Source organism: Oncorhynchus clarkii, chromosome 1 (genome assembly GCF_045791955.1).
Source record: "Oncorhynchus clarkii lewisi isolate Uvic-CL-2024 chromosome 1, UVic_Ocla_1.0, whole genome shotgun sequence".
NCBI lineage: Eukaryota > Metazoa > Chordata > Actinopteri > Salmoniformes > Salmonidae > Oncorhynchus > Oncorhynchus clarkii.
In genome coordinates this window covers 81,915,271-81,943,117 of record NC_092147.1, presented here as the reverse complement: position 1 = coordinate 81,943,117, position 27,847 = coordinate 81,915,271, and the positions used below count along the sequence as shown (strand labels likewise).

Sequence of the window (27,847 nt, the reverse complement as noted above, 5' to 3'; positions counted from 1 at the left end):
TTACCTTGGTCTGACTAGAAGTTATACTGAGCAGTTTGACATGGCCATAATGTCTCTAACAGATAAAACATGCAGAGCATATTTAGCCATTAGAAAGACCCTGTATAAATTAACCCCCAATTAGAATTAAATTTAAATTATTTGACTATGTCGTAACTCCAATCATTCTATATAGCAATGCAATTCGGGGACCTCAATACAATTGAGGAAAATACATCATGGGATAGAAGCCCCACCAACATTTTACACCTGGAATGTTGTTCTTCTGGACTCACCTCACCTAAGAGAGAGAGAGAGGGAGAGAGAAATAAGGGGGAGAGAGAGAGGAGGGGAGAGAGAGAGAAGGGGGAGAGAGAGAGAAGGGGGGAGAGAGAGAGAGAGAGGGGAGGGGAGAGAGAAATACGGGGGAGAGAGAGAGAGGAGGGGAGAGAGAGAGGGAGAGAGAAATAAGGGGGAGAGAGAGAGAGAGGAGGGAAGTGAGAGAAAAGGGGAGAGAGAGAGAGAGAGAGAGGAGGGGAGAGAGAAATAAGGGGGAGAGAGAGAGAGAGAGAGAGAGAGAGAGGAGGGGAGAGAGAGAGAAGGGGGAGGGAGAGGAGGGGGAGAGAGAGCGAGAAGGGGGAGAGAGAGAGAGGGGGAGAGAGAGATAATGTGAATAGAAGATGATCTTCAGGCATGATACAGGGGTGGGGTCAAACAGAACACCAGCCCACATGAAACATTATCACATGCCTCTGCCTCTAGCTAGTTGTTTAAATGTTTTTACATTGCATGTGTGGTGTCAGTACATTAGGGGTTGTTTATGAGAGAGAGAGAGAGAGCGAGAGAGAGAGGTCTACGTATATTCATGAGCAGAAAGGGGAACTCTAATTTGGTCCAGACTCTCTCAAAGTGAACAACCAACACACTTGTAGTAGGTGATCATAGAGTTAACCAGTGGATATCTCCTGTCTATTCTGTGTGTGTTTACCACCATGCCATCCTACACAGTGACGGTGGCTACAGGGAGCCAGTGGTTTGCAGGGACTGATGACTACATATACATCACCCTGGTGGGAACAGAGGGCTGCAGTGAGAGGACTTTACTGGACAAACCACTCTACAATGACTTCGAGAGAGGGGCGGTGAGTTGAGTTACAGTGGCTTGTGTGGTTAGGGTTTTGTCTGTCGTGCTCACTAACCAGAGTTAGTGTTAGAGTAAGATTGAAGGTTTCACAGTGTGTGCATTACTTGAAAGACAGAGTTGACCTTGTTAATGACAATCATTAGAAATATTGTACCTTCATCAGACTTGAGACCGGATATGTACTTAGTAGAAAGCTTCCTCTGGTATTTGTCCTGAAGACTAAACTTCAAAAGAAAGGAATTGATTGTGCTCTTTAGGATGACTGATTACTAGTTGTGTAGACAATTACGTACACTATATATTCAAAAGTATGTGGACACCCCTTTGCATTAGTGGATTCGGCTATTTCAACCACACCCATTGCTGACAGGTGTATAAAATCGAGCACACCGCCATGCAATCTCAATAGACAAACATTGGCAGTAGAATGGCCTTAATGAAGAATTCAGTGACTTTCAACGTGGCACAATCATAGGATGCCACCTTTCCAACAAGTCAGTTCGTCAAATTTGTGCCCTTGTAGAGCTGCCCCGGTCAACTGTAAGTGCTGTTATTGTGAAGTGGAAACGTCCAGGTGCAACAACGGATCAACCGCAAAGTGGTAGGCCACACAAGCTCACAGAACGGGACCGCAGAGGGCTGCAGCGCATACAAATCGCCTGTCCTCGGTTGCAATACTCTCTACCAAGATCCAAACTGCCTCTGGAAGCAACGTCAGCACAATAAATGTTTGTCAGGAGCTTCATGAAATGGGTTTCCATGACCGAGCACCCGCACACAAGCCTAAGATCACCATGTGCAATGCCAAGAGTCGGCTAGAGTCGTGTAAAGCTCGCCTCCATTAGACTCTAGAGCAGTGGAAACATTCTCTGGAGTGATGAATCTTGTGGATGCCATGAGAACCCTACCTGCCCCAATGCACATTGCCAACTGTAAAGTTTGGTGGAGGAGAAATAATGGTCTGGGGCATTTTGTCATGCTTCGGGCTAGGCCCTTTAGATCCAATGAAGGGACATCTTAACTCTACAGCATACAATGACATACAATGGAAATGTCCTGTATTTACCAAATCATGAGAGCAAACCACACACAAGTCAGAGTTAGTTATCACAAAGTCCATCTTTAATTATATGAGCTCCATCACAACCCTGTGACTCTCAGATCAATTCAGTGTCTATAAACGAATTCTCTGAGAGTCCCTTACACATTGCAACTGAGATCCTTTATAGCAAAGACACACATAGCCAGACAGTATAGGCATAATTTATCGTTCAGCTTTGTCTCCTAAACTATGTTATTTTCTCAAATCAGAACCATAAACCAATCCTCCATATCAACAGGCATATATCAAATCCATCCTATCTTGACAAGATCACAGAGACACACTGACTGGCACACAGACATTGTGGAGCCAAGAGATACACGGTTGACCTCTCCCCTCACTCCGGCCAAAGTAACTTAGTCTTGACATAGAACAGATAACTGCAACCCCGGCCACAGTATAAACATTCTGATGAGAAGTAACTTACAAACATATGATGAATATAAAACATCTTACCTATGTTACCAACTAATTCAGATTATTCCCCAACACAACAGTTGGGGGAAAGTCCCTTTGTAGGCCTCCTTGCTCGCACACGCTTTTTCAGTTCTGCCCACAAATATTCTATGGGATTGAGGTTAGGGCTTTGTGATGGCCACTCCAATACCTTGACTTTGTTGTCCTTAAGCCATTTTGCCACAACTTTGGAAGTATGCTTGGGGTCACTGTCCATTTGGAAGACCCATTTGCGACCAATCTTTAACTTCCTGACTGACGTCTTGAGATGTTGCTTCAATATATCCACATATATTGGATAAATATATAATTTTCCACCCTCATGAGACCATCTATTTTGTGAAGTGCACCAGTCCCTCCTGCAGCAAAGCACCCCCACAACATGATGCTGCCACCCCCGTGCTTCACAGTTGGGATGGTGTTCTTCGGCTTGCAAGCCTCCCCATTTTTCCTCCAAACATAACGATGGTCATTATGGCCAAACATTTCTATTTTTGTTTCATCAGACCAGAGGACATTTCTCCAAAAAGTATGATCTTTGTCCCCATGTACAGTTGTAAACCGTAGACTGTTTTTTTTATGGTGGTTTTGGAGCAGAGGCTTCTTCCTTGCTGAGTGGACTTTCAGGTTATGTCGATATCGGACTTGTTATACTATGAATGTAGATACTTTTGAACCTGTTTCCTCGAGCATCTCCACAAGGTCCTTTGTTGTTGTTCTGGGATTGATTTGCACTTTTCGCACCAAAGTACATTCATCTCTACGAGACAGAACGCGTCTCCTTCCTGAGCGGTATGATGGCTGCGTGGTCCCATGGTGTTTATACTTGCATACTATTATTTGTAAAGATGATTGTGGTACGTTTGGAAATTGCTTCTAAGGATGAACCAGACTTGTGGAGGTCTACAATTTTTTTTCTGATGTCTTGGCTGATTTCTTTTGATTTTCCCGTGATGTCAAGCAAAGAGGCACTGGGTTTGAAGGTAGGCCTTGAAATACATCCACAGGTACACCTCCAATTGACTCAAATGATGTCAATTAGCTTATCAGAAGCTTCTAAAGCCATTACATAATTTTCTGGAATTTTCCAAGCTGTTTAAAGGCACAGTCAACTTAGTGTATGTAAACGTCTGACCCACTGGAATTGTGATACAGTGAATTAGAAGTGAAATAATCTGTCTGTAAACAATTGTTGGAAAAATGACTTGTGTCATGCACAGTAGATGTCCTAACTGACTTGCCAAAACTATAGTTTGTTAACAAGAAATGTGTGGAGTGGTTGAAAAATGAGTTTTAATGACTCCAACCTAAGTGTATGTAAACTTCAGACAACTGTATGTATACAATGACATTCTAGACAATTCTGTGCTTCCAACTTTGTGGCAACAGTATGGGGAAGGCCCTTTCCTGTTTCAGCATCATTTTTTTTATTTGTACTGTTCCCCAGTGTAAGATCTGCCACAGAATGTGTTGCAGGATCAAGCCCAGCCCTGTAGAAACATCTGTCATCAGGTTCACACTGCAAGCTGAGAAAAGAGGAACCACTCCGTCAGTCAGTGAGGTTACACATAAACTTGATGAGCTCTATTCTCTTAAATAAATTGTGCCTGAAATTGTGTTCCAATATGAGTCACGGGGAGTAATCCATAGAGATGAAGTAAAGAGACTTTACTGTGATTCGTTCCATTTACACATGGCTATTTACCTGGGTGTCACCTGGAAATACAATGGATTGGATTATATAATGCATTTTTTAAGGCTCAAATCTCTTTACATTGATTGTCCTGTAGAAACTTGCCTTTACCACTGCACAGTACAGTACTAGATAAAAAGGGTTACGCTCCGGTGCAGAGTGAGTCCTGGAGGCGTCATCACCACCATCGCTGTTACTTTGTATGAGGGTGGTCTAAAGGAATCAGATTACTAAATTCAATTCTCTGCTCTTTCACTCTAAGGAAGCAAAATAACAACATAAGGCCAATTGACAAACGTCTTCTACAGCCAATAGCTGATGAGTGACCTGCTCGTGACCTCATGGCCCATGAACACCACATGGAAGTTCAATAAAAAGCTTCCCTATCTGATCACAATTGTCAACTCATTCTGGCATTAAAAGCTTCACCAGTGTCTGAATCGTGTTCACTAGATCCAGTTGTACTCTTTAGTTCAGGATGCATTGGCTGTATACTTCCTCTACTGCACTAACCATCAGTGACTCATGAGCTCGTATCAACCTCATGCTGTTTCTTTCTGACTGTTGTATCTGGACCCCAGAAAGAGAACCTGGTGCAAAATTAACAGCTATGGGGATCCCAACAAACACAATAAACCTTGTTCAGTATAAGTAATTAATTTAATCACTTTCCGTAACAGTGATAACCTGGTAATGACTATTGTCCGTCCTCAGGTTAGGCTGAATCTGGGTCCGGGAATTAGCCCATTATGTTTACTCTACACAGGATGAGAGCAAGCTCAATCGCTCTAAACCTGGTTGTCCATCTTCAGGTGGACTCGTATGATGTGACGGTGGGGGAGAACCTGGGAGAGATGGAGCTGGTGAAGGTAGAGAAGAATAAGTACTGGGTTCATGATGACTGGTACTGTAAGTACATCACAGTGAAGACTCCCTCTGGAGACTACGTAGAGTACCCCTGCTTCCGCTGGCTGGTGGATGACAAGGAGGTGGTCCTTAGGGACGGCAGAGGTACCTGTCTGTCTGTTGGTCGGTCACATCTGTCTGTTTGTCTGTCTGTCTGTCTGTCTGTCTGTCTGTCTGTCTGTCTGTCTGTCTGTCTGTCTGTCTGTCTGCCTGTCTGTCTGTCTGTCTGCCTGTCTGTCTGTCTGTCTGTCTGTCTGTCTGTCTGTCTGTCTGTCTGTCTGTCTGTCATTAAACTGTCTCCTCTCCTTATCTTAAGGAACACATAAGTCAATCCAGAAACATCTTCATTACGGGTTTTCACTTTTTTTTCAGCACGGTTGCCAAAGGATGACAAGACCAGACTGGAGAAGCAGCACCGACGTAAAGAGCTGGAGAGCAGACGGAAAACCTACAGGCAAGAGCTGGGTTTATGGTGTAGCACACATCTACATCACCAAGATGCGTCAAACAAATACATGTATTCAATGTATTGAACTAGTCAATGTTTTCTAGTATCCAATGCACTGACTTTATAAAGTGTAGCCTAACAGTAAAATATCTGTGCACAGTGTTATGTAGTGTAGTCCTAATTCAGTAGAGCTGCTGAACGTGCTAGTGATTCTGTGATGTCCTGCTGTGTATAGATGGAGTGAGTGGCAGCCTGGGTTTCCTATGAGTATAGATGCCAACACACACAAGGAGCTTCCCAGAGACATCCAGTTTGACAGCGAGAAAGGAGTGGACTTCATTCTCAACTACAGTAAGGCGTAAGTACTGCATCCATACTACACTCTGTAACCATTGTCCTATCATTACAGGGTTACAGGTTCAAACCCTGCTACCACTGTTTCCCCTCATCACTGTTTCCCCTCATCACTGTTTCCCCTCACGACTGTTTTCCCTCATCACTGTTTCCCCTCACCTCTGTTTCTCCTCATCACTGTTTCTCCTCATCACTGTTTCCCTTAATCACTGTTTCCCCTCATCACTGTTTCCCCTCATCACTGTTTCCCCTCATCACTGTTTCCCCTCATCATTGTTTCCCTTCATCACTGTTTCTCCTCATCACTGTTTCTTCTCATCGCTGTTTCCCTTCATCAATGTTTCCCCTCATCACTGTTTCCCCTCATCATCACTGTTTCCCCTCAACACTGTTTCCCTTCTTCAATGTTTCCCCTCATCACTTGTACACTCATCACTTTACTGTTCTTTATTTTACTCTTATTATTATCTATCCTGATGCCTAGTCACTTTACCCTGCCTTCATGTACATATTTACCTCAAATACCTTATTATTATCTATCCTTTTGCCTAGTCACTTTACCCTGCCTTCATGTACATATCTACCTCAAATACCTTATTATTATCTATCCTGATGCCTAGTCACTTTACCCTGCCTTCATGTACAGTGGGGCAAAAAAAGCATTTAGTCAGCCACCAATTGTGCAAGTTCTCCCACTTAAAAAGATGAGAGAGGCCTGTAATTTTCATCATAGGTACACCTCAACTATGACAGACAAAATGAGAAAAAAATGCTGAAAATCACATTGTAGGATTTTTAATGAATTTATTTGCAAATTATGGTGGAAAATAAGTATTTGGTCACCTACAAACAAGCAAGATTTCTGGCTCTCACAGATCTGTAACAGCTTCTTTAAGAGGCTCCTCTGTCCTCCACTCGTTACCTGTATTAATTGCACCTGTTTGAACTTGTTATCAGTATAAAAGACACCTGTCCACAACCTCAAACAGTCACACTCCAAACTCCACTATGGCCAAGACCAAAGAGCTGTCAAAGGACACCAGAAACAAAATTGTAGACCTGCACCAGGCTGGGAAGACTGAATCTGCAATAGGTAAGCAGCTTGGTTTGAAGAAATCAACTGTGGGAGCAATTATTAGGAAATAGAAGACGTAAAGACCACTGATAATCTCCCTCGATCTGGGGCTCCACGCAAGATCTCACCCCGTGGGGTCAAAATGATCACAAGAACGGTGAGCAAAAATCCCAGAACCACACGGGGGGACCTAGTGAGTGACCTGCAGAGAGCTGGGACCAAAGTAACAAAGCCTACCATCAGTAACACACTACGACGCCAGGGACTAAAATCTTGCAGTGCCAGACGTGTCCCCTTGCTTAAGCCAGTACATGTCCAGGCCCGTCTGAAGTTTGCTAGAGAGCATTTGGATGATCCAGAAGAAGATTGGGAGAATGTCATATGGTCAGATGAAACCAAAATATAACTTTTTGGTAAAAACTCAACTCGTCGTGTTTGGAGGACAAAGAATGCTGAGTTGCATCCAAAGAACACCATACCTACTGTGAAGCATGGGGGTGGAAACATCATGCTTTGGGGCTGTTTCTCTGCAAAGGGACCAGGACGACTGATCCGTGTAAAGGAAAGAATGAATGGGTCCATGTATCGTGAGATTTTGAGTGAAAACCTCCTTCCATCAGCAAGGGCATTGAATATGAAACGTGGCTGGGTCTTTCAGCATGACAATGATCCCAAACACACCGCCCGGGCAACGAAGGAGTGGCTTCGTAAGAAGCATTTCAAGGTCCTGGAGTGGCCTAGCCAGTCTCCAGATCTCAACCCCATAGAAAATCTTTGGAGGGAGTTGAAATTCCGTGTTGCCCAGCAACAGCCCCAATACATCACTGCTCTAGATGAGATCTGAATGGAGGAATGGGCCAAAATACCAGCAACAGTGTATGAAAACCTTGTGAAGACTTACAGAAAACGTTTGACCTCTGTCATTGCCAACAAAGGGTATATAACAAAGTATTGAGATAAACTTTTGTTATTGACCAAATACTTATTTTCCACCATAATTTGCAAATAAATTCATTAAAAGTCCTACAATGTGATTTTCTGGATTTCTTTTCTCATTTTGTCTGTCATAGTTGAGGTGTACCTATGATGAAAATTACAGGCCTCTCTCATCTTTTTAAGTGGGAGAACTTGCACAATTGGTGGCTGACTAAATACTTTTTTGCCCCACTGTACATATTTACCTCAAATACCTTATTATTATCTATCCTGATGCCTAGTCACTTTACCCTACCTTCATGTACATATCTACCTCAAATACTTCTTACCTCTGCACATTGATCTGGTACTGGTTCTCTCTGTATATAGCTCCACGTTGATCTGGTACTGATACTCCCTGTACATAGCTCCACGTTGATCTGGTACTGGTACTCCCTGTATATAGCTCCACATTGATCTGGTACTGGTACTCCCTGTATATAGCTCCACATTGATCTGGTACTCCCTGTTTATAACTCCACATTGATCTGGTACTGGTACTCCCTGCATATAGGTCCACATTGCTCTGGTACTCCCTGTTTATAGCTCCACATTGATCTGGTACTCCCTGTTTATAGCTCCACATTGATCTGGTACTGGTACTCCCTGTATATAGCTCCACATTGATCTGGTACTGGTACTCCCTGTATATAACTCCATTCTTGTGTATTGTATTTGATTCCTCTTGTGTTACTATTTTATAAAATGTTTTTAACTGCATTGTTGGGAAGGGCTCGTAACCAAGCATTTCACGGTAAAGTCTACACCAGTTGTATTTGGCGCATGTGACAAATAACATTTGATTTGATCAGATTTAAAACATTATCCAGCCAGTCTAACACTCGGTTTAATTTGTACTCTCTATAGTGCTGAACCTACAGTAGGTTTAATATTTCAATGTGGAGATTTACACTCGGTTTAATTTGTACTCTCTATAGTGCTGAACCTACAGTAGGTCTAATGGGAGATTTACACTCGGTTTAATTTGTACTTGCCTGCGTGGTGCAGCAGTCTAAGGCACTGCATCTCAGTGCTTGAGGTGTCACTACAGACACCCTGGTTCGAATCCAGGCTGTATCACAACCGGCTGTGATTGGGAGTCCCATAGGGTAGCGCACAATTGGCCCAGTGTTGTCTGGGTTTGGCTGGTGTAGGCCGTCATTGTATGTTAGAATTTGTTCTTAACTGACTTCCCTAGTTAAATTAAATTACATTTAAAAAACTACAGTAGGCCTCTTTCCAATGTGGAGATTTACATATGGTTAATTTGTACTCTCTACAGTGCTAAACCTACAGCAGGCCTCTTTCCAATGTGGAGATTTACACTCGGTTCAATTTGTACTCTCTACAGTGCTAAACCTACAGTAGACCTAGTCTTTCCAATGTGGAGATATACACTGGGTTTAATTTGTGCTCTCTACGGTGCTAAACCTACAGCAGGCCTCTTTCCAATGTGGAGATTTACACTTGGTTTAATTTGTACTCTCTACAGTGCTAAACCTACAGCAGGCCTCTTTCCAATGTGGAGATTTACATATGGTTTAATTTGTACTCTCTACAGTGCTAAACCTACAGTAGGCCTCTTTCCAATGTGGAGATTTACACATGGTTTAATTTGTACTCTACAGTGCTAAACCTACAGCAGGCCTCTTTCCAATGTGGAGATGTCCATGTAGAAGACCCATGCTTGTCATAATAGGGCATTTTCTGTTTTTAGGGGCAGTATTTGTTTATTGCATTGACACTTATGCTCTATGTCAGGTCGTCCAGGATGGAGCTGTCATCTAGTGAGGTGTTCCTCGAAATGTTTTTTTTTTATTGTTCTCAAAGGGACTTCATGGTTTGAATAAAGACTAAATGGGAAACAGAAATCCATTGTTGGCTCAGCAGGTGGGTGGTGAGTAGTATGTAAATGTGACTAAAAGGTAACCTGTTTTAAAGCTCTGTATGAAAGCCTGTGGAATAGGATAGTTCATGTATGAGTAACCAGGGACATTTGCATGTATCCTACACATCACCAGACCTAAACACAAACACATACTGTTTCAATTTTTTGTTTTATTTTTTTTATTTAACCAGGTAGGCTAGTTGAGAACATGTTCTCATTTACAACTGCGACCTGGCCAAGATAAAGCAAAGCAGTGCGAAACAAACATGGACATGGTATAAACAAACGTACAGTCAATAACACAATAGAAAAAAAATAAAGTCTATATACAGTGTGTGCAAATGGCGTGAGGAGGTAAGGCAATAAATAGGCCATAGTAGCGGAGTAATTACAATTTAGCCAATTAACACGGGAGTGATAGATGAGCAGATGATGATGTGCAAGTAGAAATACTGGTGTGCAAAACAGCAGAAAAGTAAATAAAAACAATATGGGGATGATGTAGGTAGATTTGGTTTTACTTGCGTTTAAATCAAATCAAATCAAATCAAATTTTATTTGTCACATACACATGGTTAGCAGATGTTAATGCGAGTGTAGCGAAATGCTTGTGCTTCTAGTTCCGACAATGCAGTAATAACCAACAAGTAATCTAACTAACAATTCCAAAACTACTGTCTTGTACACAGTGTGAGGGGATAAAGAATATGTACATAAGGATATATGAATGAGTGATGGTACAGAGCAGCATAGGCAAGATACAGTAGATGGTATCGAGTACAGTATGTACAAATGAGATGAGTATGTAAACAAAGTGGCATAGTTTAAAGTGGCTAGTGATACATGTATTACATAAGGATACAGTCGATGATATAGAGTACAGTATATACGTATGCATATGAGATGAATAATGTAGGGTAAGTAACATTATATAAGGTAGCATTGTTTAAAGTGGCTAGTGATATATTTACATCATTTCCCATCAATTCCCATTATTAAAGTGGCTGGAGTTGAGTCAGTGTCAGTGTGTTGGCAGCAGCCACTCAATGTTAGTGGTGGCTGTTTAACAGTCTGATAGCCTTGAGATAGAAGCTGTTTTTCAGTCTCTCGGTCCCAGCTTTGATGCACCTGTACTGACCTCGCCTTCTGGATGATAGCGGGGTGAACAGGCAGTGGCTCGGGTGGTTGACGTCCTTGATGATCTTTATGGCCTTCCTGTGACATCGGGTGGTGTAGGTGTCCTGGAGGGCAGGTAGTTTGCCCCCGGTGATGCGTTGTGCAGACCTCACTACCCTCTGGAGAGCCTTACGGTTGAGGGCGGAGCAGTTGCCGTACCAGGCGGTGATACACCGCGGCAGTTTAAGAGCAGTTGGAGGCTACGGAAGGAGTGTTGTATGGCATGGAAGCTTGTTTGGAGGTTAGTTAACACAGTGTCCAGAGAAGGGCCAGATGTATTCAGAATGGTGTCGTCTGCGTAGAGGTGGATCAGGGAATCACCAGCAGCAAGAGCGACATCGTTGATATATACAGAGAAAACAGTCGGCCTGATAATCGATCCCTGTGGCACCCCCATAGAGACTGCCAGAGGTCCGGACAACAGGCCCTCCGATTTGACACACTGAACTCTGTCTGAGAAGTAGTTGGTGAAACAGGCGAGGCAGTCATTTGAGAAACCAAGGCTGTTGAGTCTGTGGATAAGAATACGGTGATTGACAGACTCGAAAGCCTTGGCCAGGTCGATGAAGACGGCTGCACAGTACTGTTTTTTATCGATGCTGGTTATGATATTGTTTAGGACCTTGAGCGTGGCTGGGGTGGACCCATGACCAGCTTGGAAACCGGATTGCACAGCGGAGAAGGTTCGGTGGGATTCGAGATGGTCGGTGATCTGTTTGTTAACTTGGCTTTCGAAGACTTTAGAAAGGCAGGCCAGGATGGATATAGGTCTGTAACAGTTTGGGTCCAGAGTGTCACCTCCTTTGAAGAGGGGGATGACCGCGGCAGATTTCCAATCTTTAGGAATCTCAGACGATACGAAAGAGAGGTTGAACAGACTGGTAATAGGAGTTGCAACAATGGCGGCTGATACTTTTAGAAAGAGAGGGTCCAGATTGTCTAGCCCAGCTGATTTGCACAGGTACAGGTTTTGCAGCTCTTTCAGAACATCTGCTATCTGGATTTTGGTGAAGGAGAAGCTGGGGAGGCTTGGGCAAGTAGCTGTGGGGGGTGCGGAGCTGTTGGCCGGGGTTGGAGTAGCCAGGAGGAAAGCATGGCCAGCCGTAGAGAAATGCTGATTGAAATTCTCGATTATCGTGGATTTATCGGTGGTGACAGTGTTATGTTACCTAGCCTCACTGCAGTGGGCAGCTTGGAGGAGGTGCTCTTATTCTCCATGGACTTTTCAGTGTCCCAAAACATTTTGCAGTTAGAGCTACAGAATGCCAATTTCTGTTTGAAAAAGCTAGTTTTTGCTTGTATTGATTCCTGACTTCCCTGAAAAAGTAGACAAATACTTTGGTTCAAGGGCCTCCCGGGTGGCGCAGTGGTTAAGGGCGCTGTACTGCAGCGCCAACTGTGCCATCAGAGTCCCTGGGTTCGCGCCCAGGCTCTGTCGTAACCGGCCGCGACCGGGAGGTCCGTGGGGCGACGCACAATTGGCCTAGCGTCGCCTGGGTTAGGGAGGGCTTGGTCGGTAGGGGTGTCTTGTCTCATCGCGCACCAGCGACTCCTGTGGCGGGCTGGGCGCAGTGTACTCTAACCAAGGTGGCCAGGTGCACAGTGTTTCCTCCGGCGCATTGGTGCGGCTGGCTTCCGGGTTGGATGTGCGCTGTGTTAAAGAAGCAGCGGCTTGGTTGGTTGTGTATCGGAGGACGCATGACTTTCAATGTCTCTCCCGAGCCCGTACGGGAGTTGTAGCGATGAGACAAGATAGTAGCTACTACAACAATTGGATACTACGAAAAAGGGGTAAAAATTAAAAAATAAATAAATACTTTGCAAGCTTATGCTTTTAATCTACATTATGAAATAAGGTGAATATGGGTGATGATGAGGTCTTGGAAATGGGTTGTCTGTCTTTGCTCTGTAGTTCCTCTGTAGTTCAGTTGGTAGAGCATGGTGCTTATAATGCCAGGATAGTGGGTTCGATTCCCGGGATCACCCATATGTAAACACACATGATTATAATGCCAGGATAGTGGGTTCGATTCCCGGGATCACCCATATGTAAACACACATGATTATAATGCCAGGATAGTGGGTTCGATTCCCGGGATCACCCATATGTAAACACACATGATTATAATGCCAGGATAGTGGGTTCGATTCCCAGGATCACCCATATGTAAACACACGTGATTATAATGCCAGGATAGTGGGTTCGATTAAACACACATGATTATAATGCCGGGATCACCCATATGTAAACACACACGTGATTATAATGTAAACACACGTGATTATAATGCCAGCATAGTGGGTTCGATTCCCGGGATCACCCATATGTAAACACACGTGATTATAATGCCAGGATAGTGGGTTCGATTCCCGGGATCACCCATATGTAAACACACATGATTATAATGCCAGGATAGTGGGTTCGATTAAACACACATGATTATAATGCCAGGATCACCCATATGTAAACACACGTGATTATAATGCCAGGATAGTGGGTTCGATTCCCGGGATCACCCATATGTAAACACACGTGATTATAATGCCAGGATAGTGGGTTCGATTCCCGGGATCACCCATATTTAAACACACATGATTATAAGTCGCTTTGGATAAAAGCGTCTGCTAAATGACTTATACACTCAGTGTACAAAACGTTAATGACAGCTGCTCATTACATAGCCTGGTCAGTTGATGATCTCTTGTTCATGTCACTTCAATCAGTGTAGATAATGGGGAGGAGACAGGTTACATGTAAATAATGATTTTCAAGCCTTGAGACATGGATAGTGTTTTCAAACTTTGAGACATGAATTGTGTATGCATGCCATTCAGAGGGTGAATAGCCAAGACAAATAATTTAAGTGCCTTTGAACGGGGTATGGTAATAGGTGCCAGGCACACTGGTTTGTGACAGGAACTGCAACACTGCTGGGTTTTTCACGCTCAAAGTTTCCTGTGTGTATCAAGAATGGTCCAGCACCCATTGGATTCAACATGGACCAGCATCCCTGTGGAACGCTTTTGACGCCTTTATAGTCCATGCCCTAACGAATTGGGGGGGTGGTGCAACTCAATATTAGGGAGGTTTTCTTAATGTTTGGTCTACTCAAAGGCGTGATGAGGAACTAGAGGAAGTGGCTGGTGTTAGCATGCCATGTATTTATAGTCCTGAGAAGTGTTGGTGTCATCATGACTAACTGTGTTGCTATGGCTTGTTTGAATAACGGAATTATTTGTGCAGCTGAATTATTTGTGCAGCTGAATTATTTGTGCAGCTGAATTATTTGTGCAGATGAATTATTTGTGCAGATGAATTATTTGTGCAGATGAATTTGCATTGATACCACCTTATCTGCAGAGAGCAAAGTACGTTGTGCTATTGCACAATGCTTGATGTAGATTCACCAGACTGGTGATGGGTAGGATTACATTCAAAGCATGATGACTGACCTACATTGATAGTACCAATGTCTAGTAAACATTACTCACCACGAGGTGAGTAGCAGCATTCTCAGTATCCAAATGTTGTTGCCAAAGTACTGCACACATATCATAACAAGGAAGGGTAACTCGGTAACTCTATCCATAAATGAATCCCTAACCACCAATGTTCTAATATTTTTTTTAGCTTTATTTAACTAGGCAAGTCAGTTAAGAACAAATTCTTATTTTCAATGACGGCCTAGGAACAGTGGGTTAACTGCCTGTTCAGGGGCAGAACGACAGATTTGTACCTTGTCAGCTCGGGGGTTTGAACTTGCAACCTTCCAGTTACTAGTCCAACGCTCTAACCACTAGGCTACCCTGCCGCCCCGAGGTGGATAAGTGTGTAAAGAATGTGTACATACATCAGCAACTCCTGAATTGTCTTGTTTGTTGATCACATTGAAATGAGAAGAAAATAACTCAACATAAATCTTAGCTTCGCTTGACCATCCTGATCTCTCAAGATTACATTTTGTTTCTCTACATGGTATTGCAGAGGTCAGTCAGGAGGGTGGATCAGGAATCTCCTGCAGCTAGATGATGTTGTCCTTTCCTCCCCAGGATAGAGAACCTGTGTGTGAACCAGTTCATGCACATGTTCCAGTCCTCCTGGAATGACTTTTCTGACTTTGAGCGGATCTTCGTCAGGATCAAAAACACCATCTCAGGTGTGTGGTCTCTGTTTTCAACATATAATGTGGTCACTGTTTTCTCCATAGAATGTGGTCACTGTTTTCTCCATAGAATGTGGTCACTGTTTTCTCCATAGGGTCCCCTTATGTAAGACCGGCACTATACTTGCTGTTTCTGCAATCATTCTCTTCTCCTCTCCTCTCCTCCTTCTCCACTCTCCTTCTCTCTTCTCCTCTTCTCCTCTCTTCCTCTTCTCCTCTCCTCCTTTTCTCCCCCTCCCCTCCCCTCCCCTCCCCTCCCCTCCCCTCCCCTCCCCTCCCATCCCATCCCTTTTCCTCTCCTCTCCTCTCCTCTCCTCTCCTCTCCTCCTTTTCTCCCCCTCCCCTCCCCTCCCCTCCCCTCCCCTCCCCTCCCTCCCTCTTCTCCTCTCCTCTCCTCTCCTCTCCTCTCCTCTCCTCTCCTCTCCTCTCCTCTCCTCTCCTCTCCTCACCCTATTCCTATCCTAGAGTATGTGATGCAGCACTGGAAAGAGGACTTTATGTTTGGATACCAGTACCTGAACGGCTGTAACCCAGTGATGATTCAGAAGTGCACCAAGCTGCCAGAGAAGTTCCCCGTTACACACAACATGGTGGCAGACTGTCTGGAGAGAGAGATGACTCTGGAGGAGGAGATCAAGGTAGAGACTGAACCCATAGAGATCCTATTCAATCATTCTAATTCCTAATTCTATGACTGATACACACACATGTCACATGTCACCTGCACGCAGTTGTGCAAGCATATACACGTGCATGCACACATCACATCCACTCACTGTACCTGTGACAGATTGTACACACAAAAAGACAAGGCATTCAGAAAGACAGACTCGGAGGTTAACTTTAAGACATTCACCCCTTGTATTACGTGTTGTTTGCAGGCTGGTAACATCTACCTAGCAGACTATGAGTTGATGGAAGACATCAGTCCCAACAGTACAGACCCCTGTACTCTACAGTACCTGGCTGCTCCTATCTGTCTGCTGTACAATAACAGCCAGAGCAAGATCCTGCCTCTGGCCATACAGGTAGGCTACTCTGTGTGCTTAGAAAAACACTAGGGAGCAGCTGGCTTGTGTTAACCCTAGCCATTCCAAATAGCTCAGCTGAACAACTGTTTGTGTCATAATAGTGTAAAGTTTAAGTCCTTTTGTCAATTGTTATAAGGGTCGTTCCACAAAATGAGTGGCTTTTGCATTCCTTTGATATCTTAAGTAGAAACTGTGCACAAATATTGCATAAAAATGTATAAAAAAGTGAATGAAGGCTAAAGTGTCCCTCTGTCAACCCTTTGTCACTTCTAGGAAGATTTTAACCAACTTTAACCAACAAAAGTTATCCAAGTTTCACCATCATTGTAAAGCCCTAGTTATTTTGTTGCTTTTATAGTCATTTCTGAAGATGATTAGTTATTTAATGTGAATAGTGATTGGCTTGGGGGTTCAAGCTGTTTAGAAGCATCTTGGACCTAGACTTGGCGCTCAGGTACCTCTTGCCGTGTGGTAGCAGAGAAAACAGTCTATGACTAGGGTGGCTGGAGTCTTTGACAATTTTTAGGGCCTCACTCTTGACACTGCATGGTATAGAGGTCCTGGATGACAGAAAGCTTGGCCCCGGTGATGTACTGGGCCTTACGCACTACCCTCTGTAGTGCCTTGCGGTCAGAGGCCGAGCAGTTGCCATACCAGGCAGTGATGCAACCCGTCAGGATGCTCTCGAGGGTGCAGCTGTAAAACCTTTTGAGGATATGAGGACCCATGCCAAATCTTTTCAGTCTCCTTGTGGGGTAATAGGTTTTGTCGTGCCCTCTTCACGACTGTCTTGGTGTGCTTGGACCATGTTAGTTTGTTGGTGATGTGGACGCCAAGGAACTTCAACCTTCAACCTGCTCCACTACAGCCTTGTCGATGAGAATGGGGGCGTGCTCGGTCCTCCTTTTCCTGTAGTCCACAATCATCTCCTTTGTCGTAACCAGGTTGAGGGATAGGTTGTTGTCCTTGCACCACCTTGTCAGGTCTCATCGTTGTCGGTGATCAGGACTACCACTGTTGTGTCATCTGGAAACTTAATGATGGTGTTGGAGTCGTGCCTGAACGTGTAGTCATGAGTGAACAGGGAGTACATGGGGGTGACTGAGCACGCACCCCTGAGGGGCCCCTGTGTTGAGGATCAGCGTGGCGGATGTGTTGTTATCTACCCTTACCACCTTACCACCTGGAGGTGTTTAGTCCCAGGGTCCTTAGCTTGTTGATGATCTTTGAGGGCACTATGATATTGAATGTTGAGCTGTAGTCAATGAATAGCATTCTCACATAGGTGTTCCTTTTGTCCAGGTGGGAAAGGGCAGTGTGGAGTGCAATAGAGATTTCATCATCTGTCGATCTGTTAGGGCGGTATGCAAATTGGAGTGGGTCTAGGGTTTCTGGGATAATGTCGTTGATGTGAGCCATGACCAGTCTTTCAAAGCACTTAATGGCTACGGGTCGGTAGTCATTTAGGCAGGATACCTTAGCGTTGTGTTCTTGGGCACAGGGACTATGGTGGTCTGCTTAAAACATGTTAGTATTACAGACTTGGACAGGGAGCGGTTGAAAATGTCAGTGAAGACACTTGCCAGTTGGTCAGCGCATGCTCACAGTACACGTCCTGGTAATCTGTCTGGCCCTGAGACCTTGTGAATGTTGACCTGTTTAAAGGTCTTACCCACATTGGCTGTGGAGAGCGTGATCACACAGCCGTCCGGAACAGCTGGTGCTCTCATGCATGTTTCAGTGTTATTTGTTTCGAAGCGAGCATAGAAGTAGTTTAGCTCATCTCACTGGGCAGCTCTCGGCTGTGCTTCCCTTTGTTTATCCGTTATTTTACCAGGTAAGTTAACTGAGAACACATTCTCATTTGCAGCAACGACCTGGGGAATAGGAGGAGGATGAATGAGTCAGTTGTAAACTGGGAATTATTAGGTGATGGTTTGATGGCCAGATTGGGAATTTAGCCAAGACACCGGGGTTAACACCCCTACTTTTACAATAAGTGCCATCTTTAATGACCTCAGAGAGTCAGGACACCCATTTATTAACGTCCCATCTGAAAGACGGCACCCTACACAGGGCAGTGTCCCCAATAACTGCCCTGGGCCATTGGTATATTTTTTAGACCAGAGGAAAGAGTGCCTCCTACTGGCCCTCCAACACCACTTCCAGCAGCATCTGGTCTCCCATCCAGGGACTGACCAGCACCAACCCTGCTTAGCTTCAGAAGCAAGCCAGCAGTGGTATTCAGGGTGGTATGCTGCTGGCTTGTAGTCTGTAATGGTTTGCAAGCCCTGCCACATCCGACGAGCATCAGAGCCGGTATAGTACGATTCAATCTTAGTCCTTTATTGACTCTTTGCCTATTTGATGGATCGTCGGAGGGCATAGCGGGATTTCTTATAAGCTTCAGGGTTAGAGTCTCGCTCCTTGAAAGCAGCAGCTCTAGCCTTTAGCTTAGTGCAGATGTTGCCTGTAATCCATGGCTTCTGGTTGGGGTATGTACGTACGGTCACTGTGGGGACAACGTCATCGATGCACTTATTGATGAAGTCAATGACTGATGTGGTGTACTCCTCAATGCCATAGGAAGAATCCTGGAACATATTCTAGCAAAACAGTCCTGTAGCTTAGCATCTACTATGGCCTATTTATTGCCTTTCCTCCTCACGCCATTTGCACACACTGTATATAGACTTTTTCTATTGTGTTATTGACTGTACGTTTGTTTATTCCATGTGTAACTCTGTGTTGTGGTTTGTGTCGCACTGCTTTGCTTCATCTTGGCCAGGTCGCAGCTGACCACTTTTTATTGACCGAGTCACTGGTGCTTCCTGCTTTAATTTATGCTTGTAGGCAGGAATCAGGAGGATAGAATTATGGTCAGATTTGCCAAATGGAGGGTGAGGGAGAGCTTTGTACGCGTCTCTGTGTGTGGAGTAAAGGTGGTCTAGAGTTTTCTTTCCCTCTGGTTGCACATTTAACATGCTGATACTTTTTGTTTTTACCTCTTAAGATGGAAAAACGTGTTTTTTATCAAGTTAAACATGTGCTCTTTACGACAGAATGTTAAAATAAGTCAGAATTCGTTAAACTTCTCAAAAGTAACCAAATTGATGTAACGACCCGTAAGCTTACATCACGTTTCTTCACCATCTAGTAAAACATACCTCTCCTCTCCTCTCCTCTTGCCATGTTCTTCCTCTCTCTCTTCCTCCCCTTCATCCTCCTCCTCCTCATTCTCCCTCTCTTCCTCCTCCTCCTCTCTGGCTCCTAGCTGGGTCAGACTCCAGGGAAAGACAACCCTATCTTCCTGCCCAGTGATGGTCAGTATGACTGGATGCTAGCTAAGATCTGGGTCCGCTCCTCTGACTTCCACATCCACCAGACAGTCACACACCTGATGAGGACTCACCTGGTCTCGGAGGTGTTTGGAGTGGCCATGTTCAGACAGCTGCCTGCTGTACACCCTGCATATAAGGTACACCAACTACACGTCGGTCTGTGCTTGAGTTTTGTTTCTGCTAATGTGACTGAATAGTTGATTCATTGATAGGTTGATTCTTTAACTCATTGATTCATGGATTGGTTAGTTATATATTTACTGATTGATTGATTGGTTGACTGACTGATGGTCTGTCCTACTCTAGTTACTCCTTCCTCACATTCGTTTCACCATCGCCATCAACACCAAGGCCAGAGAGCAACTCATCTGTGAGTTTGGCATCTTCGATAAGGTGAGAACGTGTGTGTGTTTGAGAGTGAGAGCGAGAGAGACAGAGACATAGACAGATTCAGTTAATGTGTCTGTCTCTCCCCAGATCAACAATACAGTTAATGTGTCTGTCTCTCCCCAGATCAACAGTACAGTTAATGTGTCTGTCTCTCCCCAGGCCAATGGTACAGTTAATGTGTCTGTCTCTCCCCAGATCAACAGTACAGTTAATGTGTCTGTCTCTCCCCAGATCAACAGTACAGTTAATGTGTCTGTCTCTCCCCAGATCAACAGTACAGTTAATGTGTCTGTCTCTCCCCAGGCCAATGGTACAGGAGGTGGAGGTCATGTTGAGATGATCCAGAAGGCCATGAGGTCACTGACCTTCAGATCTTTGTGTTTCCCTGATGCCATTAAGGCGCGCGGGGTGGACAGCCCTGAGGACCTACCCTACTACTATTACAGAGATGACGGGAACAGGGTCTGGGATGCCACCAAGAGGTCAGAGGTCATAGGGGGTGTGTGTGTGTATGGGGGGGGGACCAGACCAATCACCAGGAAGAGATGCCAGGCGGTGGCTAACCCTCACCCTAGCTTCATGTCCACATCATTGATCAACTCTAAACCTAGCTTCATGTCCACATCATTGATTAACCCTAAACCTAGCTTCATGTCCACATCATTGATCAGCCCTAACCCTAAACCTAGCTTCATGTCCACATCATTGATCAGCCCTAACCCTAAACCTAGCTTCATGTCCACATCATTGATCAACCCTAAACATATCTTCATGTCCACATCATTGATCAGCCCTAACCCTAAACCTAGCTTCATGTTCACATCATTGATCAGCCCTAACCCTAAACCTAGTTTCATGTCCACATCATTGATCAGCCCTAACCCTAACCCTAAACCTAGCTACATGTCCACATCATTGATCAGCCCTAACCCTAGCTTCATGTCCACATCATTGATCAGCCCTAACCCTAAACCTAGCTACATGTCACATCATTGATCAGCCCTAACCCTAACCCTAGCTTCATGTCCACATCATTGATCAGTCCTAACCCTAAACCTAGCTTCATGTCCACATCATTGATCAACTCTAAACCTAGCTTCATGTCCACATCATTGATTAACCCTAAACCTAGCTTCATGTCCACATCATTGATTAACCCTAAACCTATCTTCATGTCCACATCATTGATCAGCCCTAACCCTAAACCTAGCTTCATGTCCACATCATTGATCAACCCTAAACATATCTTCATGTCCACATCATTGATCAGCCCTAACCCTAAACCTAGTTTCATGTCCACATCATTGATCAGCCCTAACCCTAACCCTAAACCTAGCTACATGTCCACATCATTGATCAACCCTAACCCTAGCTTCATGTCCACATCATTGATCAGCCCTAACCCTAAACCTAGCTACATGTCCACATCATTGATCAGCCCTAACCCTAACCCTAGCTTCATGTCCACATCATTGATCAGCCCTAACCCTAAACCTAGCTACATGTCCACATCATTGATCAGCCCTAACCCTAAACCTAGCTTCATGTCCACATCATTGATCAGCCCTAACCCTAACCCTAAACCTAGCTTCATGTCCACATCATTGATCAGACCTAACCCTAAACCTAGCTACATGTCCACATCATTGATCAGCCCTAACCCTAAACCTAGCTACATGTCCAAATCATTGATCAGCCCTAACCCTAACCCTAAACCTAGCTTAATGTCCACATCATTGATCAGCCCTAACCCTAAACCTAGCTACATGTCCACATCATTGATCATCAGCCCTAACCCTAACCCTAAACCTAGCTTCATGTCCACATCATTGATCAGCCCTAACCCTAACCCTAAACCTAGCTTCATGTCCACATCATTGATCAGCCCTAACCCTAACCCTAACCCTAGCTTCATGTCCACATCATTGATCAGCCCTAGCCCTAACCCTAACCCTAAACCTAGCTTCATGTCCACATCATTGACCAGCCCTAACCCTAAACCTAGCTCCATGTCCACATCATTGATCAGCCCTAACCCTAAACCTAAACCTAACTTAATGTCCACATCATTGATCAGCCCTAACCCTAAACCTAAATTTTCTTTTGACCCTAGTTTTGTGTGGGACGTGGTGTGTATCTACTATGACAGTGACAACACAGTACAGAAGGATGAGGAGATCCAGGCGTTCGTTAAAGATGTCTGCAGCTTTGGGATGCAGGATCTTGATTGCTGTGGTGGGTACAAACACATAATAACCACCAAACACTACAATGGCATAGCCCGCTTTACAATATTTGAGTTATCTGCAATACAAATACACACTTCTTATTTCTCTGGGTTGTGTTGAAAGACGTAGCTGACCACGCAGTAACATTATCAACATTTAGCTACGCAGACACCCTTGTATACAGACATGTACTTCACTTTTGAGTTGGCCAATAGCCTCTCTGTCAGGGACTGGTTAGTGGCTCACTGATGGAACAAGTGTCAAAATAAACATCCTGTGTTGCGCCCAAAAACTTGTTAAACATCCTGTGTTGGGCCTTTTACTTAACTTGGCGTTAAGCAAGGGCTGACCACTGCACTCTATGGCTCCCGAGTGGCGCAGCGGTCTAAGGCACTGCATCTCAGTGCTTGAGGCATCACTACAGACCCTGGTTCGAATACAGGCTGTATCACAACCGGCTGTGATTGGGAGTCCCATAGGGCTGCGCACAATTGGCCCAGCGTTGTCTGGGTTTGTCTGTTGTTGTAAATAAGAATTAGTTCTTAACTGACTTGCCTAATTAAGTTTACATTAAAAATAAATAAATAAAATGACAAGGAGTCATTTAATGTCACTATTTATTTTTAATTTTTATATTTAACTCTGCATTGTTGGAAAAAGACCCGTATGTAAGCATTTCACTGTTGGTATTCACCTGTTGTTTATGAAGCATGTGACAAATAACATTAGATTGGATTATATGGAAACCTTTTCTGCAGAGTTTCCCAAATCCCTGAAGACACGTGAGGATCTCACAGAGTACCTGACTGTCATCATCTTCACTGCCTCTGCTCACCATGCTGCTGTCAACTTCGGACAGGTAACATTTGGGGCTAGATTCAATCAGATTGACATCTGCATAGCGTTGTTTTGGCGGTCTAACTGTAGGTTTGTAACTTATAACTCAGTAGGGATCATAAGGAAGTTGTTTGTAACTTCTAACTCAGCAGGAATCATAAGGAAGTTGTTTGTAACTTCTAACTCAGCAGGAATCATAAGGAAGTTGTTTGTAACTTCTAACTCAGCAGGAATCATAAGGAAGTTGTTTGTAACTTCTAACTCAGCAGGAATCATAAGGAAGTTGTTTGTAACTTCTAACGCAGTAGGAATCTTTAGGGAGTGGTTTGTAACTTCTAACTCAGTAGGAATCTTTAGGGAGTGGTTTGTAACTTCTAACTCAGTAGGAATCTTTAGGGAGTGGTTTGTAACTTCTAACTCAGTAGGAATCTTTAGGGAGTGGTTTGTAACTTCTAACTCAGTAGGAATCTTTAGGGAGTGGTTTGTAACTTCTAACGGAGTAAGGTTATTAAGGAAGTGATTCGTGACACACAAGAGTAGCCGCTCACCGATATGTCAGCTCATACCGCTGTTACCCCCAACACCGCCAAAACATTTGCTATACAGATGTCGGCCAACGCTGGATAAAGCTGGTCAATGCTCGATCTGATTGAATCCAAGCTTTGGTTAGATTTTGTAAGGTAGGCTTTAGACAGGTATGATTTGCTCAGGTAGGCTATTTAGTCAGGTAGGCTTTGGACAATTGGTCCACATTATTCAATGGGTGGGTCTAATCCTGAATGCTGATTGGTTAAAACCGCATTCCAGACGGTATCTATTCCACAAGTTACCACCGGCTACATCTATGACGTTACAACGATTATTTACTCTGTTCCATCTGACTGCACAATCCACTGTGTCATCATACGAGAGCACCACCTAGCTTCCCTTAGATGTTAATGTCTGCCTACTCTGTGTATTTCAGTATGACTGGTGCTCGTGGATCCCCAACGCACCCCCCACCATGCGGAAGCCCCCTCCCACACAGAAGGGGGTGGTAGATGTGAAGTTCATCATCGAGAGTCTCCCTGACCGCGGCCGGTCCTGCTGGCACCTAGGGGCTGTCTGGGCCCTTAGTCAGTTCCAGGAGAATGAAGTAAACACACCACACACAACACACGCACACAACACACACACACTCACACACATAAGACACGCATGCACACACACACACGTTTGTCTGCTTTTATTCTGAATGTTAAAGAATGCCCTCCAACCTCTCTCTCTCTCTCCCCCCCAGCTGTTCCTGGGGATGTACCCAGATGAGCACTTCATAGAAAAGCCTGTGAAGGAGGCCATGGAATCGTTCAGGAAGAGACTGGCAGAGGTCAGCAGTGCCATCAAGATCCGCAACGAAGGCAAGAAACTACCCTACTACTACTTCTCTCCTGACCGCATCCCTAACAGTGTGGCTGTCTGAGAGAGGGATGGAGGAGGGTGAGAGGAAGGATGGGAGCGAGAGCGAGGGAGTGATGGAGGGAGGTATTGTGAACAGTGATTTATGGTGTTGTTTCTTACACACAGGGCTGTATGTATATTGTGCTATGATAAGCACATACCCACTGATGCAATTCATATTTTTTGCCAGTGATTTTTAGAAACAGAAAGTGAATCATCATTGTTGTACAATTCAAATGTCAAATAAAAATTCTCAAAATGTGCTTTTGTATTTATCCTTATATTATTGTAAAACTGTTGGTGACAATGAAAGTATAAGAGACGCATATTCACAAGCTAAAATGAAAGACATTCCTGTATTCATAATAACAAACCGTTTAAAGGTTTTCATTTTTATTTGGTTGGTTTTTCAATCTACATACTTTATTCAAACATGGGAAATGAAACAAATCAAAACACATCAATATTTCTTTTTTTAAAACATAAGTCATTTTTTTCTTACCAAAATTCTATACAGTTACTATTGAAAGGTAAACTCACAGACAAACATGTGGAATGATATATGAAGGAGGGAAACCGTCTTATGCTCAAGTCCAGTCAGTAGTAAAGCACTGTAGTTTTATGCAAGTAACACTTTCTCAGCACAAGGGTTATCATTCTGATGATGGGGGACGGAACGGCTTTCCTCAATCAATGGCTGTTTAAGCTACATATGTTCAGCAGGAGAAATGCGTGTTCTCTTACATGTTAAATGACTTTGAATGAACAGACAGACCTCTGCCAGAGTAACGTTACACAGTATGGTTTAGGGGTTTCAGTATTCCAGGAACTTTCCCAAAATGGTCAGGTTTTCCAGAAATCTGTGAATATTCCAACCGGGACATCTGGAAAAGGGTGGAATTTGGGGAAAGTTGCCAGAATTGTGCAAATGCTGGGGAAAATGGAAGGGCGCCGTTACAAAGTTATTATAGAGCTTGGCAGTAAAAACTGTTCTCATCAAATAGATAAGCAAAGCCCTGTACATAAAAGTCTGAGGTGAAACATGAAAGATCAACATCAACAAGTCAACAGGTATGTTCTCTCAAAGAGAGAATTATAGGAGCCAGCTATACATCATTATAAAATCTATAATTTCAATGAATTTATCAATCATGTAAATGTTAATATTTGAAAATCTCAATAATTCTCTGACTAAAATAAACGGATGTATCATTTGTATCCATTGTATTGATGGGGTAAAAGCAGTGGTTGTAAATGCAGGTTGAATAACTAATAGAGGGTAGAACTATAGACGTACTGCTAGTAGTAGTTGAATAACTAATAGAGGGTAGAACTATAGACGTACTGCTAGTAGTAGTTGAATAACTAATAGAGGGTAGAACTATAGACGTACTGCTAGTATTAGTTGAATAACTAATAGAGGGTAGAACTATAGACGTACTGCTAGTATTAGTTGAATAACTAATAGAGGGTAGAACTATAGACGTACTGCTAGTATTAGTTGAATAACTAATAGAGGGTAGAACTATAGACGTACTGCTAGTATTAGTTGAATAACTAATAGAGGGTAGAACTATAGACGTACTGCTAGTATTAGTTGAATAACTAATAGAGGGTAGAACTATAGACGTACTGCTAGTAGTAGTTGAATAACTAATAGAGGGTAGAACTATAGACGTACTGCTAGTATTAGTTGAATAACTGATAGAGGGTAGAACTATAGACGTACTGCTAGTAGTAGTTGAATAACTAATAGAGGGTAGAACTATAGACGTACTGCTAGTAGTAGTTGAATAACTGATAGAGGGTAGAACTATAGACGTACTGCTAGTAGTAGTTGAATAACTGATAGAGGGTAGAACTATAGACGTACTGCTAGTAGTAGTTGAATAACTAATAGAGGGTAGAACTATAGACGTACTGCTAGTAGTAGTTGAATAACTGATAGAGGGTAGAACTATAGACGTACTGCTAGTAGTAGTTGAATAACTGATAGAGGGTAGAACTATAGACGTACTGCTAGTAGTAGTTGAATAACTAATAGAGGGTAGAACTATAGACGTACTGCTAGTAGTAGTTGAATAACTGATAGAGGGTAGAACTATAGACGTACTGCTAGTAGTAGTTGAATAAAATCACAATTTGAAGGGGTCTCTTTTGATGCAACAAATATTTTTCTTAAAAATAAATAAATACCACACAGAAAATGTAGAAATAATCATCATGTCTCCAGAGAGTCAACCTCTGGATGAGAGCGACAGTACTAGAGAATTGACCAGGTCAGCTAAGGTAATTGCACTTTTTCTGTCTTATCGTAAAGAGCATCTTGGGGACTGTGTGAGGGTGTCCTAAAATGTACACCGTACAGAGGACTGTGTGAGGGTGTCCTAAAATGTACACCGTACAGAGGACTGTGTGAGGGTGTCCTAAAATGTACACCGTACAGAGGACTGTGTGAGGGTGTCCTAAAATGTACAGCGTACAGAGGACTGTGTGAGTTCACAGCTGTATAATACAATAATAATATGTATGAATACATATTTGTGTGTGGTTCTGAGAAAGCATGAGGCCCTTTATAACCAAACATGATTCTCAAATACAAAAAAACATGTTTCATTGTCATACACCAGATAGGTGAAGTGAAATGTGTTGTTTTACAGGGTCAGCCATAGTAGTACAGCGCCCCTGGAGCTAATTAGGGTTAAGTGCCTTGCTCAAGGACACATACAGATTTTTCACCTTGTCGGTTCAGGTATTCTAACCAGCAACCTTTCAGTTGCTGGCCCAACGCTCTAGCCGCTATGCTACCTGTCACCCACAACTCTAATCCCAACTTCTATACAAATTAAGACACCAAATCCCAGAATACAATGGGGCTTTACATGACAGGAAATCAGATGTTGAAAGAACAATGCTGATTTTGGTTTTGTTTGTCGTCATTGTACAAGTGTCATGGTTGGACCTCTGTTGTTGTCGTGTGTATGTTTACACTAGTATCAAATACACTGTTGATTAAAATGTGTGTTTGCTGGAATGGTTGTAAAAGGTCAGAGAGGACCCTGGCATTGCTGTTCTCCCACAGATACAAAAGCACTTACAACAGACTGTAAGCCCAGAACACAGTGTTGCCTTGAGGAAACCACAACACCCTTGTTCAGACTGCCCTTCCCTACTCCAAACACTAGATGGTGACCCAGTCAGCTCCTCACCGCCAAACTGCTCTG

General features: G+C 43.6%; 1 protein-coding gene across 1 annotated transcript; it reads left to right on the top strand.

The window, feature by feature from the left end:
- The first annotated feature begins 747 nt into the window (after positions 1-747).
- Positions 748-24,886, top strand: LOC139413237 (polyunsaturated fatty acid 5-lipoxygenase-like). The gene is made up of 14 exons (XM_071160379.1): positions 748-1,121; positions 5,187-5,385; positions 5,653-5,734; positions 5,964-6,086; positions 15,247-15,353; positions 15,825-15,997; positions 16,241-16,387; positions 19,665-19,868; positions 20,038-20,124; positions 20,425-20,603; positions 22,235-22,356; positions 23,108-23,208; positions 24,151-24,321; positions 24,466-24,886. Exons 1-14 carry the CDS (start codon positions 972-974, stop codon positions 24,643-24,645), a joined length of 2,025 nt encoding a protein of 674 aa, XP_071016480.1. The 5' UTR covers positions 748-971; the 3' UTR covers positions 24,646-24,886.
- The last annotated feature ends 2,961 nt before the right edge of the window (positions 24,887-27,847 follow it).

What these genes read in the sequence shown, in the direction of transcription:
- LOC139413237 (XM_071160379.1), top strand. Translation starts at nt 972, where the DNA reads ATGCCATCCTACACAGTGACGGTGGCTACAGGGAGCCAGTGGTTTGCA. An exon ending in ATTCTCAACTACAGTAAGGC is followed by an intron (nt 6,087 to 15,246) that starts GTAAGTACTGCA and finishes TTTCCTCCCCAG; the next exon opens with GATAGAGAACCTGTGTGTGA. An exon ending in GTCAGTTCCAGGAGAATGAA is followed by an intron (nt 24,322 to 24,465) that starts GTAAACACACCA and finishes TCTCCCCCCCAG; the next exon opens with CTGTTCCTGGGGATGTACCC.